We start from the raw sequence: 19,237 nt of genomic DNA, 5'->3' as shown, positions 1-19,237 counted from the left end.
ACAGTCAGGTGTTATCTTATAAAAACCTTGCCACCACAGAACCGACTCCTCTCCCTTGTACTGTCTGCCTAAATGTGTGAAGGATTTTAATAACAAGTTTACTGATTTACTGGGAACTCTTATTCTAAGACATTATCATTTTTAACATACATGTGTGCTGTGAGTCTGGTCCACTGGTAAAAGGTTTCTTTGTTCTTACTGACTCTTAATTTCACTCGGCGGATGTGTGATCCAACCCACAAGGAGGACATACGCTTGATCTGGTGCAGTCTCATGATGTGGACATCAGTATCACTGAAATCAGAGACTGCAGGATATCAAACCATTTCCCTGTCATGTTTAATCCCTTACCCCAAATAAGGCCCAAGATCATTCAGCCAGATGTTCTTCATGCAGCTGAAGACTGAATTAAAGAGGAGATTAGGCCTTTACCATGGCACCCAAACTCTGGACCAACCTGCCTCTTGATGATCACACTGCAGTCTCAACATTCTTTTAAAAATGAGAACTCACTTCTTTGGTTTTAAATTTAATTCAGTTTGAGTCCCATCAGGGACTATTTTGTCCTGCTTCTTGTTTTAGCCGGTTTATAGTTTATTTTTTTGTAATTGCTCGTTTTTTTCGATCTTATTGTATTTATTTTATTAATGGTTTATCCTGTTTGTTTTTAACTAACTTGCAAAGCACTTTGAGCAATCTTGTTATTTTTGAACATGCTATAAAAAATAACTGACATTGACAAAACGTCTGAGAAGCACAACTGTAACCCTGCACAACAGCAAATCTAATCAATTTTATGAGAATAAAATAGCTTAATAAACACTTTGCAGCTGTGATCAGTTTTTAAATCAAAAACTGATTAAAAAGATTCTGAACCAGAATGTGTAGATTTTGTTGTTTCTGCTTCAAAGGTGTTTTGCATCTCATCCAAGGGACTTTTTCAATTCAAAGAAGTGTACTGTTCAAAGCTTTTTTTTAGAACTCCAAGACAACATGGTACCTTTTTGGACTGATTGAAGCACATGGACATAAATGAAAACCTTAACTTTGAAATTTACATGAAACCAATCCACACAGGTCAGTACCGTCTGTTTGACTCTCACCATCTCTCATCATCTGATTCCGGAGATCCAGAAGTCTGTTCAGGTTCACACTGGTATGGTTGTAAATCCATTACTCCTGTGAAGTCTTCTCGCATTTCTTCTTATACAAAAAAAGTCGTCTTCTATTTCCACTAATAAACAATGGGACAGTAACCGCGTTCTTGGTTCTTCACCACTTGTCATGAACCCAGGACAACAACTCCACCCCCCAAATCACCTCATTTCTGCATTTATTGACAAAATCACTAAAAACAAGTTATTTCAGTTTTAGGTCAGAGAAATGGGTTCCTGGAATGCTGTGTTCAACTAAATGACACTTGTGCAGTATCAGTTTTTGAGATTGGATTTCATGTCTCCTTTAAGGTCGTTGTAGTTAAAGCTTTATGAAACCTGATGTTGATTCAAGAGTTCTGATCAATTATAGATCTATGTCCAATCTTCCATTCATTTACAAAATTCTTGAGAAAATTGTGCGAAAATCTGGACAGAAATAATCTTGAGGAGTTTCAGTCAGGGTTTAGAGCTCATCATAGCACAGAAACAGCACTGCTGAAAGTTCAGTTCAGCTTTCAGTGAGCTCAAACTTTCATTTTACTTTGATGTTCAGAGAGTTTTTAAGTCCACAGACATTAAGAACAATTTTTTTTCTTTGGTTTACTTATAGAAAGTGTTTAATTCTGATGTAAAGGAGTCTGACAACGAGCACAGTGAGCAGAAGAAGGTGGAATTAACACTTCTGTTGGTTTAAAGTCCTGCAGACTGCTGGCCTACTTATCCTGCGCATTAATGCTGTGTAAGCTCTTTAATGCTGCCTCTCTCACACTCACTCACGCGCACAAGGTAAATACAGTTAGCTCCACAGGCTGCTGGCTCCACAACAAGCCAAGGATCTGATGCTAAAGCATGAAAACATGAATCTGTGACAACATGAGGCTGAATTCAGATCCAAACAGAGCAAGGCCAAGAGACACTGGATGTCTGTAGGCCAGCGAGAGAGAGAGAGCGGTGAGTAGTTTACTGAAAGACTTTTTTCATCTTCATCAGAGGTTCACTCCACTAAAAGGAACCAGGTAAAACAGCAGGTTGAACACTGGGAACTCCTAAAGTGTTTGGACACAAATACAGAATTTGAATCAGGAACAAATGTTTTTTTAAATAAATTATCACTGATCTAGTGATAAAAAAATAATAATGTTTTCATTCAATGTAGGATTAGAAAAATCTGTGTAACAACAGAAGCCCTAAATCAAGACTAAAGTCAAATTAAGCCAGATCTGTGAATTATTCCTTTTCATACCATAAAAATATATAAAATTTAAAAAGTGCTGCTTTTGTATTTTCAGTTAACTATCTGCTGACCTTCTCTGTCTGATTTCACTTAAGGTTTTCCAGAAATTAAAAAAAAAAAAAAAAAAAAAACATTTTGTGTCAGATGTCATTTTACATGTTGGCCGGTTAAAGTATAAAAACTTACTTCTGTGGAGTTTTCAGGAGAAGATTTTCAGCTTTAACTCTGGAATGTCAAACAGCTCCTGCAGGAATGATTTAATCCAGAAGTTGGCAGAAAAGTCATTTCACAATCATGGGTTTATTTCAAATAATTGAACAACCACCACTTTGGCTCTGTGCACTTTTTCCTGAACCTAATAGACTTCAGTATATCCAGTAGTCAGTGAATGTCTCATAGATGTAACTTCACTGTTAGGTTTTGTTTGTTTGTTTTTTAATGAGGAATGAAAGAAGCCATCAATGTTAAACATGAAAACCCAACATTAAACTTAGCAGGTGATCTCAAGTTTCATCTTTCTAACACCTATAGTGCAGCCTTGACTTGTTTCTACCCCTTGAAACATATGACCAAAACAGGATGATGGGGAGCATCAGCAACTCATGTTACCTTAACGACCCTATTATTGTGATTGTTACAACAAAGACTTGTAAGCCTGGAACTCCCAACCCACAATCAGAACTGAAGAAGCCTTTTGGATGAAAGGTGAAAGGGTGAAACGTCTTGAAACGAGAAGGATTTTAAACAAGAGACCGACAGGGACCACTTCACAGACACTATGACCATTTCAAGTAGTTCACCTTTTCCTTATGTTTTCTCGCTGAACGTCTTGTGATCATTCAGTCTGTAAATTGTTTATCAAATCTTTTTAAGCTCCTGTTTCATAGTCAGAGATTTCTTAGAGCAATAAAGTCTGAGTGATACATGATTGGCAAAGCAAATCAACAGGGTTAGAGTTATTCACATTTACACACATTATTTATTGCTAAAATATCCTGTTTCTGCTGTCTGTTATGAGGAGCTCTGAACATTTGGAGCACAAAATTAACCAATCTGTTGGATTAGTCTTCATGTAAAAGTTTGTAGCTCTTTCAGAGACTCAGCACACAGCTAGAGTTCTCCATTATCGTTGATGCTGATTGTCATGTTTAAGTGATGTGGCCGTGCTGACTGTTGGTCGAAAGTTGTCTAATTACAGTGTAATTACATCTGAGTTTTTCTAACTGCTTCATAATGGCACAACCAGTCCTTATACCCCTCAGAAAGTTATTAAAAACCATTTAGTTCAAAAACACCTACAGTATGATTTCAGAATAAAATTAGTACAGGGGTGATCAGATCTCAATAAATAACAAATTTAAGCCCATGAAAGCTCAGCTTAAAACTGGACCCAGAGAGGAAATTCATTAACCTTCTATCAAAGCACTTAAAACCAAAATCAATTGTCTTAAAAGTTTAAACCTGCATGGGAGTTCTGGTGAACATGCATGGGGTAAGAGGTGTTCTGCGGGAGCTTTGCCATAGCTACGTACCTCTGGAGCCTCCTCTGAGACATATCTAGATAAATGTCAGGTATTCAAACGAAAAAAAAAAACAGTCTGCCAGGACTAGCTGAGGAGGATTGCATCACCAGACCTCAGAGTCTTTGTCCCCCCAGAACTTTAATGCTAATGAAGAGATGTTACGAAGCATCAAGGTAATGATAGATGACTAGCAAGCTGAAATTATCACTAAACTTGAGACAGTAATATTAGCCCATTAAGAAGTGGCTGTTGCTCTAAAATCACTGTTTAAAAAAAATTAAACAAAATAAACACTCAGCAAAGTGGAACCATTTCTCATCTTGAGAGCAAGGCTAATGACCATATTACCTTCTACCTCGCATCCAAACTAATATGGCAACGCTCTTTGCAACAGTAGACAAGTCTGGTGCCAATTTTCCACCTCCAGATCAAGATGAGAAAAACTGAGGAACTGGTATTAGATTTCCACTGGCACAGATTCACTACAATCACACTGGTAAACCTCCACCAATCAGACATTGATATAGTGGACTCCTATAAGTACCTGGATGTTCACCTGAATAATAAATTGGATACATGACACAGTAATAGCACTGGAAAGCTCCTTTAAAGACAGACTGCTGCATCTCAAGTCCACAAAGAAGCAAGATCATCAATGTTTCCTTTCAGCAGCTGTTAGACTGTACATCCAGCACCGCTCCCAAAAAACAAACTGTTTATATTCCTGTTGTTCTTTGCACAGAGCTCCATGTTATTGTGCACTGCCTGTTTTTTGCACAAAAATGAACACAATTATACACTACCACTTTATTGCAACACTTGCAAATTTTAATACCTACAATTAATTTAACTGTGCAGTTTTTCACTCAGTATTTTTGTGACAGTTGCATGTTTTTCTAATTTTAATATGTGAAATTTCATATATCCTGTGTACTTTTATGTGCCTATCACTTTGCTATTGATAGAGTAGAATTTCCCCATTGATGCACAAATAAAAGATTATTGTATTCTCTCCTAATTGTGAAGGCTTGAAGGCACGCTCTAGGTGGAATAATACTCGACTCAGGGGCCTGCCTGAGGGCTCAGAAGGTCCAGAGTTTATAGTCAAATTTATTAAGACCTTGTTGGGGCTTGAGGAGAAACCTGGTCTCTTGAAAGATGTATCATCCTTTTCCAGCAAGTCAAGAGGTGTTACCATTATTGTATTGTTCATGTTAAAACAATTTCTGAATCTACTGGCAGGTTTATAACTGTGCTGGGGGACATTTATGATGTAAAAGTGGCTCCTGTGAATGTATATGCTCCCAATTGAGATATGACTCTTTTTAGATGGGTTTTCTCAATGCTGCCAGATTTGGCTATTTATAATTTGATTGTGGGAGGAGATTTTACCTGCAGGGTGGAGCCTTTCTGAGACTTCTGCTCTTCAACTAAAGTCAAATGAAGTGATTGAAGCCTTCATGAAAGAGTTGAATGTGAAGGCCAGGAGGCCAGTACTGCTAAATTAGAAATGTGAGCTGGATTAGAGAGGTCCTATAAAAAATAAAAACTCTTTAAAAAAAAAAGACTAGCCAGTAAGATTTTATCATTAGAAATTGCCCAAAAAAAAAAGCACGTTATCTTAAGAAGCAGAAAAAAATTCAACATACTTGGTTTTCAAACTGTAAAATCTTTATCAAATTGAATGGAACACCAGAAGAAGCTAAAGTATTGATGGTGAGGAAAATTGAGGAATTGGATAAATACTAATGGAACTTTATTGGAAGGCAAGCTCCATGACTGCATCATAACACAACAGTATGACAGGTACTGGAGAAAATAGAACTCAGAGAATCGCTGAACTGGATAATTTTGATCTGCAAACTTTTCAATATACTGATCAAAATTCACTGGATAATGAACATGATATTGACCCAGATAATTACTTTTTTAAACTCCATCAATAACAACTGCTGCTATTATACTGATGAACAGTATAATCAAATTAATAAGAAAGGGAAATTATCTATTAGACATCAATAGTAGGAGTCTGTATACAAATTTTTTAAGTATTAGGGATTACCTTAATCATTTTACACAATCATTTGATATTATTGCAATATCAGAATCATGGATTAACACCGAAAGAGGAGTGGATTTTGAGCTTGAAGGATATGATTTTGTACATATGGATGGACATAAAGCAGGCGGTGGGGTTGCAATATATGTGGATAAAAATTTAAGTGCTGGATACAATGTCAACTGTTGATGATGATCTACTGGAATGTATATCAATTGAAATTAATACAAAAAATAAGAAAAATATAATAATTAGTTGTATATATCAGAAACCTGGATCTAGTATTGAACTGTTTAAGGATTTGATGGAGGAAAAATTTATCCAAAAGAGTAATAAAACTTTTTTTTATTTGTGGAGATTTTAACATTGATCTGCTTAATCCTAGTAATCATACAATGACAGAGGATTTCATTAACACAATATATAGTATAAATCTATATCCAAAAATGACCAGACCAACTAGAATAACTACCCACTCTGCCACTCTTATTGATAATATATTTACAAATGATATTACAACCAACATAATAAGTGGATTGCTTATAAGTGACATCAGTGACCACTTGCCTGTATTTATAATATACGAACAAGATTGTAAAATTAATCAACCTAATAAAAAAGCAGAATACAGAAGAGTGAGAACAGAAAGCTTGTTAAATACAATTAAAAATGATCTATTAGCATACAATTGGGATAGTATATATAATTCAAATAATATAAATGTGGCGTATGATAAATTTTTAAGAATATTTAAAAAGTTATGTAATATAAATTGTCCTATAATAAAATTTATTAAGAAATTTAAATATATTGGCCATCCCTGGATCACTAGAGGTTTACAAAATGCATGTAAAAAGAAAAATATATTATATAGAGAATTTTTAAGAATGAGAACTAAAGAGTCAGAAAATAAATATAAGAAATATAAAAATAAATTAACTAGTATTATAAGAACAGCAAGAAAAGAATACTATAATAAAATACTGGAAAATAATTTTAAAAAATGTTAAAGGAATATGGAACATTAAACACTGTAATAAAAAATGGGTATAAGCAAGTAAATTATCCAAAATATTTTTTAATAATAGAGAGAATTATGACATGAATGAAGTGGTTGATAGGTTCAATGAATTCTTTGTAAACATTGATCCTGAGCTGGCAGAACAAATTTCTGATCTAATAATTCTTACAAAACAGACACACCCTTGTATTGACAGAAATTTGAATTCAATGTTTCTCACAGTAACTGAAAAAGAAATAACAGAAACTGTTTTTAAATGTACAAATAAAACATCTACTGACTGTGATGATATTGATATGCTCGTTCTGAAAAAGGTCATTAAGGGGATCTCTAAACCATTAACATACATTTTTAATCTATCATTTCAAACTGGTACATTTCCAAATAAAAATAAAGCAGGGAATAAACACCTCTTTACAAACTACAGACCTGTCTCATTGCTACCTCAGTTTTCCAAAATTCTTGAAAAACTTTTTAATAACCATTTGGATAAATTCATTGACAAACAAATTACTCACAGAGAGTCAGTATAGATTCAGAGCTAACTGATCAACAGCATTTGCATTAATGGACTTAATTGAAGAAATGACTAATTCGATAGATCAAAAACAGTACACAGTTGGAATATTCTTAGACCTGAAAAAAGCATTTGATACCATAAATCATGATATTTTATTAACAAAATTAGAATGATATGGTATCAGGGGCCTTGTGTTGAGATGATAGGAAGCAGTTTGTAAAGATGGGCGTTCACTGCTCTTCATGCTCGGACATTACTTGTGGTGTCCCCCAGGGGTCAGTATTGGGTCCAAAGTTATTTATTTTGTACATTAATGATTTGTGTAAGGTATCAGAGTTTTGTAGGTATGTCTTATTTGCTAATGATACAAACATTTTTTTCTCAAGTAATAACTTGGAATTGTTAGAATATAGGATAAATAATGAGTTAAAGAAAATAAAAATTTGGTTTGACACTAATAAATTATCATTGAATTTAAGTAAAACTTTTTTTTTATTTTGGGGTATGGTAGAGCTAAATTAGAATTGCAAATTCATTTAGAGGGGTTCCAAATTGAAAGGGTGACTGAAATTAATTTTCTTGGAGTAATAATTGATGAAAAAATAAGCTGGAAATCTCACATCAGACACGTACAAGCTAAAGTGTCAAGGGGAATTGCAATATTACATAAAGCAAAACAAGTTTTAAATTACAAATCACTTCATATTCTATACTGTTCCATAGTTCGTCCATATTTAAATAATTGTGTAGTAGTTTGGGGTAATAATTATAAAAGTGTTATACAACAATTAGTTATTTTGCAAAAGAAAGCAATAAGAAAAATTCATGGGGCTGGATATAGGGTTCACACAAATTCATGATTCTTTTTGTCAAAACTACTCAAATTTACAGATCTTGTAGAGGTACAAACAGCACTGATAACATTCAAAGCGAAAAATAAATTATTACCAGGTAATATTCAGAAATTATTTGTTGAAAGGGAGGAAAGTTATTATTTAAGGGGTCAGTTTAATTTTAAATCTAGGATGGTTCATACAACTCGTAAAGGGTTTTGTATTTCTGTTGGTGGAGTAAAACTGTGAAACTTAAGGAATGTACAAACATAAAAAAAATTCAAGGAGAGGTATAAAAATATTACTTTCAAGAGATATAATGATGCTGAGTAAGGAGATGTTTGGCTGTATATATATGTGCGTACATGTGTGTATGTACACATTTAGGCGTGTGTGCATATACACTGTATGTAGAAGTACATTTATGTTTATATTTTTGGTATTTAATTTATTTTAGTAGTTAAGCATATTATTGTTTTTGTCTTTATGAAATTGTGACTTAGAATAAGGAAAAAATTTATTATTTTTAATAAGCTTTGGAGAAGGGTGGGATTAAATAAGTTTTTTTTACTTCTTCCCATTCCTTTTCAAATATGTTGAATTTTTTGTTATTACTTTTTTTTTGATAATTTTTTGTTTTGTTATGTATACATGTTTGAAATAAATAAAATATTTTTTTTATTAAAATAACCTAGAATAACTTTGTCCTTTATTAAAAGATGTAGATTACCTGATCATGGCTAAACTAATCACCATAGAATTTGTGTTTTGATATGTGTGTGTATATATATATATATATATATATATATATATGGGTGCAACTTCCTACTTTCTGAGGGGTATGCAGACACATTATAGTCATATTTATGTTTCAACTCATTTGCAGTTTGGTCACGTACTGAACAACAACTATGACTCATTTTTCTTTTGCAGCTTGACTTCAGTTTCTCTGACCTCTGCATGTTTTCACTACAACAGTTTCCTTTCACATGAACACAACCCATCTGAAACGGGTTGAGGTCTGGTCTTTGATTGGACCATCGCAGCACCTTGTTCTGTTGCATCATGACCCAGTTTGGTCCAAGCTTCAGCTGTTGATCAGATGAACTCTACAGAGGAGTTCATGGTCAACTCAGTCATGTTTAAGTTTTCAATTTTGTTTCTTAAATCCCGATGTTCCTTCAAGTCTGATCAGACTGATTGTGTATTAATCAGGTGAAGAGGGAATATGTTGAGACCCAGTTGGATGCTTCTATGGCAGGTCATTCTCAGAGTGTCCTGTCATGTTGATACAGGTAAGATAGTTCCTACTGTAAGCAACTCTGCACCTTTACCAAGAGAGACTCAAAGAAATTATTAACACAAGAACTGATTATTGCTTGCTGCCTCAGTAAATCACCTGCTGGTTCTGTTTCATCCTCAGCCAGTCTGTGTCTTGATGGATCGAATATCTTTGTATCAGTCAGAGAGAACAGTCTGACAGGTCAGTTCATCTCCAACATTACCATCACATCCAACCCAGGAGCCAATACCATCCGCCTGTGTCTGACTGGACTGAACGCTGACTGGTTCTTTTTAGAGGGTCGAACAATCAGACTCAACTCTTCTGCGTTCAGAGTACTTGACCGAGAGGTACACCTCTTTACTTCTCTCCTGGAGCTCAAAAACACTGTCTAATCTGAATGATCAGAACAAATTACTGACAGCTCTTTCTTTCTCAGGTTTTGGGGCCATTTCTGATCGCAGAGCTCATCTGTTATGAAAACGATATTAAACATGTAAGTCGGTGATCAGCAGCAGAAAAGACAAGATTCCTCAGAGTCAGTTCAGTAAAGCAACATAAACCTTTTTCAGAGTCACTACAAGATTCTGGTGGAAATTCTGAATGAAAACGACAATAAACCAAACTTTGTTCTGGAAACAGTTCAACCAATCAGCATTAGTGAGGCAAGTCATCACAAAAAACTGATGTGACATCTGGTTCTGTTCACAAACTACTGGTATTCTGATTTTTGTGCTTCTCCAGATGGCAGCAGTAAACTCTGTGGTTTTTACTGTGAAGGCAGTTGATGCAGACGGAGACATGATCAGTTACATCATCGATCCGTCCTCGGTAAGATCGCCACTAACTTCTACCTATAAGTTGTCTGTTCTCAGTTAAGCTCTTCCCAAGATCCAAAAGAGCAAAAAACATTTTCATTTGTATCTTTCATTAATAAAATATTATTATGGGGTAAATGTTTTTCTGTATTTAATTATTTCAAGACAATTTTAGTGAGCATTTTTAAAATGAAAAGTGTTTCATCTTTCACCAGGAAGATGGATCGTTCTTCAGGATTGATCTGCCCAACAGCGGGAAAGTGGTTTTGAACAAACCTCTGGACTATGAAAGCAGGACTCACCTACAACTTGTTATGTGGGCCCAGGTAATGATCAGCTGATCAATAAACCAACATCTGGTCCTGGATAATTACAAATCCACAGAGCAGCTGCTAAAATTAACATTTAAAGCCAAATGTTTTCATTAAAGCTCATGCCAAATGAAACTCACAGGAACAAAACACTGCAGAGAAATTCAACACATCCACCGTCCTCACTGTGAACATCGAGGATGTTGATGACCAGTACCCTCGCTTTCTGCCCTGCACACCTGTATCACCAGGTGTTCCTGTCTGCATAAACCCAACCTACACAGCCAACATCACACAGAAACACCAGGTAAACCCCAACACCTGGGGGGTATTACAGAAAGGAGGTTCAAAAAGCTTAGTTCATCTATAAACTCTAGGTTAACTCACCCCAAGAGGGGAAACTCAGACTTTCCCTAAACTCTGGGTTAGTTTAGTCAGTTTCCCCTAAACTCTGGGTTAGCTTTCAGAGTTGTGAGTCATGATGCAACAGGACATAAAAAAACAAAACTACAACAGAACATCTGAAAAAGAAAAGATTCAAGGTGTTGTTGAGCTGCAAACACAAATAAGTGTGTTTGCTTTTGGTTTCAGGACACAGCTCTAGAGTTTTCTCCAGGTCCAATCAGAGCAGAAGACGGAGACCAAGGAATCAACTCTCCTCTCCGGTTTATGATCCTCTCAGGTGATTATCAGTGAGGTGTTTGATCAGATATAACAAAAATCTGCAGTTGTAAACAGGTGTGTATTTAATCTCACAGGTGATGATCAAGGAAGGTTCGTAATCAACAACAGGACAGGTGAAATCAGGTTAACCAGAGCTGTGGAAGACCGACAACCAGCACCAAATTTCACACTCAAAGTCATGGTAACAACGTCACTTCCTGTTTCCAGTTTTAATCCCAACAATCAGTTTATGAAAAACTGTTGACCTGTCCAGGTGTGCCAGGTAGATGACATGCTGAAGTACAGTGTGGCCTCTGTCCTCATCAGAGTTCTTAGTCAGAACTTGTTCCCTCCAGTCTTCAACACAACTACCTTTAAAGGGTTCCTCATCCAGAGCTCCAGCCCAGCCTCCATCATCTCCACCTATGGGAACCAGGTGTTACAGATCCAGGTGTCGGACCGGGACTTCTCTGATGTACGAACATATGCTGCACAATCTGTATCATCAACTGAGTCATATCTGTCAAGTCATTAGTGTTGTCTGAACACAGGGTGTGAATCCAAACATCCGCTACTTCCTCCATCCACCATCCAGACTGTACCAAGTAACCGAGGGAGGGGTTCTGATCGCCAGAACTGACCAATTACACGACTTTAACAGACACATTCTGCAGGTGAGTTTGTAGGTTTAAAAATAAACCTAAAATGGTTTTAAGTATTCAAATGTTTAAAAAAAAAAAAAAAAAAAACTATTATTTCCAGGACAAAAAAAAAATCTTTGTTGACATTAACAGGAACAGAATCAATAAATCTCTAAAAAAAAAAAAACTCAACTGTGACCTTAAATGTGCTCAATCAGCCCATTTACTGGTTCACAGGTGGAAGCAATGTCCAACAGAGGAATCAGCAGGAACACCTAAACTAAAAGCTTCACAGTGTGAACCATTTTAGTAGCATCAGTCAAGTTTTATCTTTGTGAAAAGAAACCAGCACACAACCGAGTTGTCAGCAGTTAATAATCCTGCTGAAGGTTCTTTTACTGTTGTGGAGGTCAGACGTGATGAATTCAACACAGACAGGATGATTTTAACTCTGCAGGTTGTTGCAAAAGATGAAGAATCAGGAGAGGAAGTTTCAGCCTCAGTGGACATTGAAGTCCTGCAGCAAGGACAAGCAGGTGAGGACAAATTGTCTGTAATTAACTGTGTGTGTGCACATGAACACATACATGTAAAGCTGTGTGACTTAAGTAAAACTGTGGGTTGTGAACTAATCTGACGTTTTTTTAAGTGCCTCATGATGCATCCGCTGACATCCCCTTGTGTTGCAGTGCCTCGTGGTGTGTTCAGGGAGCAGCAGCTGTTTAAAGATGTGGACAGCAGGCTTACAGGAGGAATCATAGCGATGATCTTGTTGATGCTCCTCTCAGTGTTTCTGTTTCTGATGCTTCGATTTATTCGGAATAAACAACCGCAGACCGTTAATGAAGCCACTGACGTCACCTTTGGAGGACAGACCAAGGTTTTTGCACATCTTTAAATACTTTTTCTAAAAGAGAATAAATTCAATGAGGATCACCTGCAATGATGTAATTAATCTTGTTACAAAAGTGGGTTTTTTGTTTTTTTAAGGAGCATTTTCCCAGTGTTTGTGGATATAAAACTATAAACATTTTAAAGATGCAACAAGCAACTTTGAGACATTTTATTCTGAAAAGCCGATCTGTCAGATGCTCAAACAGTTCTAATTGATATAGATTCTTATAAAATAAAAGCTTTGGAGACTTCAGTCTGTCTTCTATAACTTGAAAAAAAAATAAATCATATTTTAATTAGATTTTTTTTAAAAGCATTTTTACAAAATTTTAACATTTTGTTGTTAAAGTTTTCTATCAGTCATTATTGTTTATTTCAAATAAAACAGCTTGATGATTCTTATAAATGTATTTTTGCTGGTAGATTTCCTTCAGCTGGTTTGACTATTTTGTTCTGATCACCTGACCTCTGTGGTGTAAAGGTAAACTCCCGTCCACCTGTCCTCCTGGAAGAGTCTGCGTCCCACGGCCGAGAGGGTGTTTACACGCGGAGGCAGTCTCTTCTTCCTCCATCTTCATCATTATCAGAAGACAACAGGTCCAGACCTCCTCCATCAGCTGGGCGCTGCCACTTTGAAACGGACCTGTTTGTTGTTGTAGAGAAACCTGAAGGTGGTACTCCCACCTGAGGAAGCTCATCTGACATCACAGCAGATCAACCATTGGGAGGCGAGTACCTTCAGGTCCAATTCAACTGAAGGAAACGGACTCAAAGCTTACTGAACACACTTACATTAGAGAAACTTTAACCTTTGTTTACTTTCTTGTGTTTCTTTGTTTTTACTGGGGAAAAACTCTGCAACATGTTGATTTACAAATAAAAAAATATCAAAAGTTTTCCAGACAAATCCAGCAGTAAGAAACTTGCACCAGCAGGGGGTGCTGATGTTTTTAAATATCCATCCTGATTTCCGGCTTCTTACACAATTTGACCCAGTTTGAGGGGAAGTCAGAATTAAAGGTGAAATGAAAGGTTTTTTTGAAACTAACATGAATAAATAAAAAGTCATAAAAGCTGCTTGTTTTCAGAGTCTGTCAATAAAAAAAACTTACACTAATTTAAAATTAATAATCAAAGATTGAAAAAACTAATAGGGTCTCTTCATCATTTTCTGTGATCACTCAGACATAAAACTGTACAACAGTTCGTTGTTGAGTTTTGTATCGAGGAATGTTCAGACCTCCGTGTTGGAGAAACAAACAGCTTCTCCACAGAAGCATGGCTCAACTCAGGAGAGCAGATCTTCAGGACTCAGCTGAGCTCCTCGAGGAGAAGGGACACTCTTTGGAGGATCACAGTGTTCAGAGAAGACAGATGGTTTGAGAGGGGGTGAAGGAAGACATTTACGTCAAACGAGAAAAAACAACTTTAAACAGAGGAGGAGGTCTCAGATTTCAGCTTTCTAAGACCTCGACAACAAAGACCTTAATGAGCCTCTATTGTGAGGAGTGAGTTAATCTGCAGGTGAATCCAGTTTACAGAACATCTCAGCTTTAAAAGCTGGAGCTCCACCCTCTCTGCTGTTTGAACAGAAAGCTCCTCGGATGAGAAGAGAAACATCTTCAGCTACAGAATAAGAATCCAGATGTTTTTGTTTTTAACATCTACATCAGCACAAGGCAGTAAATAGTGTGGAGGTGAAACGGCTGCAGGTTCTGAAGGACAAGAAGGTTTGATGGATGTGGTTAATTTACTGACTGCAGTTAACGTTCTGAAGAGGAGAACCTGAGATACAAGCCTTCAATATGACAACCACCGCCTGTCACCGTCTCACCTCCAACCAAGGAGGTAACTCCGCCCACACAATCAACCCACTTTGGGATTTTGACACAAAAATACTAAAAACAAGTCATTAAGGTTTTAAATCAGAGAAATGGACCACTGGAGTGTTTTATCATAATGTTTAACTAAAAGAAAAACATGGAGCAGAGAAGACAACATCCAGCCTGTCAGGTAGTTTTAAACAAAATCCACAACATTTCTGTTACGCCAAGTGAGATGTTCTTTACTAAAGTCACAGATCAAAAATTATGAGAAAACAAACCTAAAAAACCTGACGGAAATTCAGGAAAAATTAATTTAACTGATGAGACCTATGAGAACATTGTGTTAAAACTGACAGTTTTAATTTAAGGCAGGTCGTATTTAAATAACAGTTTTATTTTTATTCAAACTTTGGATTTGTTGTGTCTCTGCTGTTGTCCCCACACTGTCCCCACTTTTCAGAAGCTGTTTTAAAATCAGGCTACACCTTGGATCACCTGCAGAACCTCTACCCACCGAAAGGAACAGCATTTAGTATTATTTATTCACTGAACACAGTGAAAGATTATCATTTCATGTCATCCTAACCGGGTTTCTACTCAGGAGTTTATCTCATGGAAAACATCTGAACCCAGAAGGAAGAACATCTTTACAGCAGACATGCTTTTTTCTATCAGTGATTAAAAAATGTCAAAACAGATTTTCTTACCGTCGTCCTCAGTTCAGTTTTATGATGTAAATGTTAAATAGTAATCTCACCATTTATCTGTTTAAATTCCTGGCTGCCGCAGGTCCAGGTGGATCTTCATGGAGGTGATCTGGATCCTGGTCCACCAACAAGATCTTCTGACTCATTTCAACTTCATTACGTGACTGCATTTCTTTTATTCTGTATAAATTTAAAATTACTGTCAATTTCATTTTCTATGTGTCAATGTTAAAAGTTCAAACCAGCTTTAAGTCAATAAAAATCTTGTTTTTACTGTTTTCAGTGTTTCCTGCAGCTGTAAACTCAGGTATGATAGCAGACTTTGCTCGTTAAAATAAACCCAAGCAATTAGTTTTTACATAAATTACCTTCCAAAGTAAAAAGTCCAAACATATTGTGATCAAAGGAATACAAGGTAACATTAACTTGTGGCTAATTGTTTGCTTTCGGAGGCGCCAACTCACCAGAAACTGATGGCGGCTCAACGCCAGAAACCAGAACAAAAAAAGGGAAAATGAGGTGGAAGTGTTGGAAAAGTCTTCAGGATTAAAAACATGTTTTTCTAAAGAACAGATGTCAAACTCTGCTCCTCTGACTTGTTGCCATGCTCCTGGAGAACCTGATGATTAAACCGTTTGGATCAGGTGTGTTGGAGCAGAAACACCTAAAACTCCCAGGACAGCAGCCCTCGAGGCCTGGAGTCTGACACCCCTGCTTCTTCACAGCAGGAGCATTTCTGAACCAGCAACAGGTCTTAAATTAAACTCACCTGTGCGATGACGTCACACGCCGGAAACTGAAACTTGAGTTTCACAATAAAATACTTGAAGTCGCGTTTAAAGGTGAATTTTTTTTTTTTTTTTTTTTTTCATTTTCGAAAAACAACCTTTTCGGTGCGTGAGTCCTTTCCTTTTGTTTAAACATACAACATATTTTTATTTAAGTTTTGTGAAAATGTCACGAAACAAACTTTTACTTTTTTTAAAGGAGTGAAATATTTAACAGGAAGTAGTTTTCTTTAGTCTGACTTGACGGGAGCTGAGCCGACAGCCTTCCTTCCTCTCTGCGCTTCTCTCCTCGGCTGTTGACAGTTTGGACCTGAGCACGCGGCTGGACGTGCAGAGTCAGAACCAGAACCTGAACAGGTAAGTCCATCATCACTAGGCGGACCTGGAGAATCTGATCTGAGACCGGCCTCCTTTCAGATTAACTGTGTGATTCAGTTAACAGTTAATAACCTGATTACCGATTAACTAGTTAACTAACTGAATAACGAACCAACTGAGCTGTTCAGTCAGGAGGTCCAGATGTATTTTAGTTTTAGGTTTTAGGGTGGTGGATCTCATTTCAGTCCAAAGAACAACAGATTGTCAGATCTTCACGTGCTCGGTTCCCCCTGCAGTTCCAAATCCAGGCAGCCATGAGCATCCAACCCCGCAGGATCCGTCTAAAGCCCTGGCTGCTGGCTCAGGTGAACACCGGCAGGTATCCTGGTCTCCAGTGGCTCAGCTCGGACCACCGCCTCTTCCAGATCCCCTGGAAACACGCGACCCGCCACACTCCGGTGTCAGACGAGGAGAACACCATCTTTAAGGTTTGACAGGTTTTTATTCCTGCTGAGAGGTGGATTCAGGGGAAACATGAAGGGTTTTTGTAGATGGAGCTTAAACGTTGAACTCACTCTTTGTGCTTTACTTTCAGGATGAACTCCTGATTCTATTTGACTTCCTCCTACAGTTTCATTTCTTACTTTCTGAAGAACTGATGCTGCTCATGATGTCACTTCCTCTTTTACAGCTATCTACTTCCTGTTTTTCTGGCAGATTTCTCTTTTCAGAGTGAAAGATTGTGTAAAAATCCAATTTAAAAATGCTCAGAACAAACAGAACCTTTATAGGAAGGTGTTCCCAATCTGATCCAGTCTGGGTCCAGCATATAGACAGGAAATAAAGGGGTGCTGCGAGCCAAGCTCCACCCACATTTAACATGTTAAATCTTGTTTGTTGCTGCATTAAACCACCACAAGTGTTTCTTAAAGGATTACATGCTGAAGCATTTCCTGCGTGGGGATGAAAGTGGAAGCAAGAAGCATTTAGTTCCCGGTTCTGAAACCGGCTGCAGAAGGAACAGTTTCACCCTGTTCTGTGTATCGCAGGCGTGGGCAGTAGAGACGGGGAAGTATCAGGAGGGTGTGGATGAGCCCGACCCTGCCAAGTGGAAAGCCAACCTGCGCTGCGCTCTGAACAAAAGCCGGGAGTTTCAGCTGAAATACGATGGAACCAAAGAGACGCCGGTGAAACCATACAAAATCTACGAAGTGTGCGAGCTGCCTGGGAACACAGGTGAGTACACACACCTGGGCCAGTAAAAGCTTCCTGACCGCTACCTTTGGCATCACTAACATGTAGAAGTATCCTGCTGTTAACCTTTTGCATCACTAATGTGTGGAAGTTTCCTGTTTCTGTTTCAGATGGAGCTGAGGATGATGAAGAGGAGGTGAGGAAGAAAAAGTGCTGAAAAAATTGACTGTGATGTTTTGTCTCCTGACTAATTAAACTAATGTGAATCCTTTCAGATGCCAAATCTCATGGACCTCACTATCAGTAAGTCAGAGGTATTGATTGATGTTTCCATAGTAAAAAAGCTTCTGCTGATAATGATGATGTAATATCTCAGCAGCCCCCCGGATCAGTGAGCCATCAACCTTCACCTTCGGTTTATCCTCCAATGGAACATTTGCACCTCCACATGTGATCCCAGTGCCTCTCCTCCCTATGACCCCTGACCTCCCAATGACCTCTAATTTGCAGGCTCAGGGTCAAATGGTGGATCAGGGGGGCTTTGGTCCGCCTAGAGGACTCCCTAATAGACTTCAAGACCTGAATTCGCTTCCCTCCACAGCTGGCTCTGTTCAGCCAGTGCCTGAATCAATGGAGGCCAGCAACACGGGGGTCATCCAGAACCAGGCAGACCCTCAGAACCACCAACCCTGCAAGTATGATCTGCTGAGCAGTGTACCATGTGAGTCTGATCTCTGATCTGAAGATGATTTATAGCAAGGATGGCCCACGTGGTCCAAATGATCTGTCAAAACCCAATGAGCAGTAACAGTTCTGTATTTATCCACATGAAACTAAAGATAAAGAAACAAGATAGTTTTTTTTAATCATGATTCTGATACTTCAGAACTAAAACTTGATCCTGGGAAAGATTCAGGTTCTTTTTTCTCTGTGTAACCCCTGAAGCAGCTGATTCAGTCCATCAATGTTTTTACCTGCTTGTTCAGGGACGAGGGGAGCTCGTGGCTGTCTCCAGCAGTCATTGGGTGAGATACAGGGTTACACCTGGACAGGCTGCCAGTCCATCACAGGGACATGTAGAGACAAATCATACAGACTACCAACTACACTTACAGAGAAGGTCTAGTTAGGCTAACCTGCAGGATTTTAGACTGTGGGAGAAAACTCAGCTGTGAGTTGAACCTTGTACCAGCGGTGCTAACCAGCTGCACCCCTGTTAGCCCAGATTAAGATTTTACCCTAAAAAGCTCAGAGTCCACTTCTAAGATATCTCCTGTTCAGTTTGATTCAAATATGAAAACAGCACAGAACACTGTGGAACCTCAGGCCTGACACACACAGAACACTGTGGAACCTCAAGCCTGACAAACACAGAACACTGTGGAACCTCAACCTGACACACAAAGAACACTGTGGAACCTCAACCTGACACACAAAGAACACTGTGG

General features: G+C 37.7%; 2 protein-coding genes and 1 long non-coding RNA gene across 5 annotated transcripts in view; 2 read left to right on the top strand and 1 right to left on the bottom strand.

Moving 5' to 3' along the window:
- The first annotated feature begins 1,904 nt into the window (after positions 1-1,904).
- Positions 1,905-14,066, top strand: LOC108250557 (cadherin-related family member 5-like). 2 transcript variants are annotated; one of them, XM_017440503.3, is made up of 14 exons: positions 1,905-2,108; positions 9,563-9,642; positions 9,771-9,979; positions 10,069-10,125; positions 10,202-10,460; positions 10,663-10,773; positions 10,901-11,065; positions 11,350-11,440; positions 11,517-11,623; positions 11,696-11,896; positions 11,973-12,095; positions 12,520-12,598; positions 12,752-12,942; positions 13,438-14,066. In XM_017440503.3, the coding sequence occupies exons 5-14, from the start codon at positions 10,374-10,376 to the stop codon at positions 13,642-13,644; spliced, it is 1,362 nt and encodes a 453-aa protein (XP_017295992.2). In that variant the 5' UTR covers positions 1,905-2,108; positions 9,563-9,642; positions 9,771-9,979; positions 10,069-10,125; positions 10,202-10,373; the 3' UTR covers positions 13,645-14,066. The 2 variants fall into 2 exon arrangements, with proteins under 2 accessions (XP_017295992.2, XP_037837094.1); XM_037981166.1 differs by having other exon boundaries at positions 9,563-9,979.
- A 109-nt stretch (positions 14,067-14,175) lies between these two features.
- On the bottom strand, positions 14,176-16,434 carry LOC112449899. The gene is made up of 3 exons (XR_003038454.2): positions 15,954-16,434; positions 15,540-15,669; positions 14,176-14,298 (listed from the first exon to the last, which is right to left on the bottom strand). It is a non-coding gene; the product is annotated as an uncharacterized LOC112449899 (long non-coding RNA).
- Positions 16,435-16,507: 73 nt separating this feature from the next.
- irf5 (interferon regulatory factor 5) overlaps positions 16,508-19,237 on the top strand; it is a 7,792-nt gene continuing 5,062 nt past the window's right edge. Inside the window, exons 1-6 of one of the 2 annotated variants that reach the window (XM_017440491.3) lie at positions 16,508-16,634; positions 16,892-17,083; positions 17,645-17,831; positions 17,960-17,985; positions 18,065-18,092; positions 18,169-18,510. In XM_017440491.3, the coding sequence (XP_017295980.1) occupies positions 16,910-17,083; positions 17,645-17,831; positions 17,960-17,985; positions 18,065-18,092; positions 18,169-18,510 (757 nt within the window). In that variant the 5' untranslated portion in view covers positions 16,508-16,634; positions 16,892-16,909. Of the gene's footprint in view, positions 16,635-16,891; positions 17,084-17,644; positions 17,832-17,959; positions 17,986-18,064; positions 18,093-18,165; positions 18,511-19,237 lie in introns of both variants that reach the window. The other variant, XM_017440490.3, reaches the window with a different exon arrangement.

The sequence above is a fragment of the Kryptolebias marmoratus genome, linkage group LG18 (assembly GCF_001649575.2).
Source record: "Kryptolebias marmoratus isolate JLee-2015 linkage group LG18, ASM164957v2, whole genome shotgun sequence".
NCBI lineage: Eukaryota > Metazoa > Chordata > Actinopteri > Cyprinodontiformes > Rivulidae > Kryptolebias > Kryptolebias marmoratus.
The sequence above is the reverse complement of the archived record's forward strand: the minus strand, read 5'-3'. Positions and strand labels throughout refer to the sequence as shown.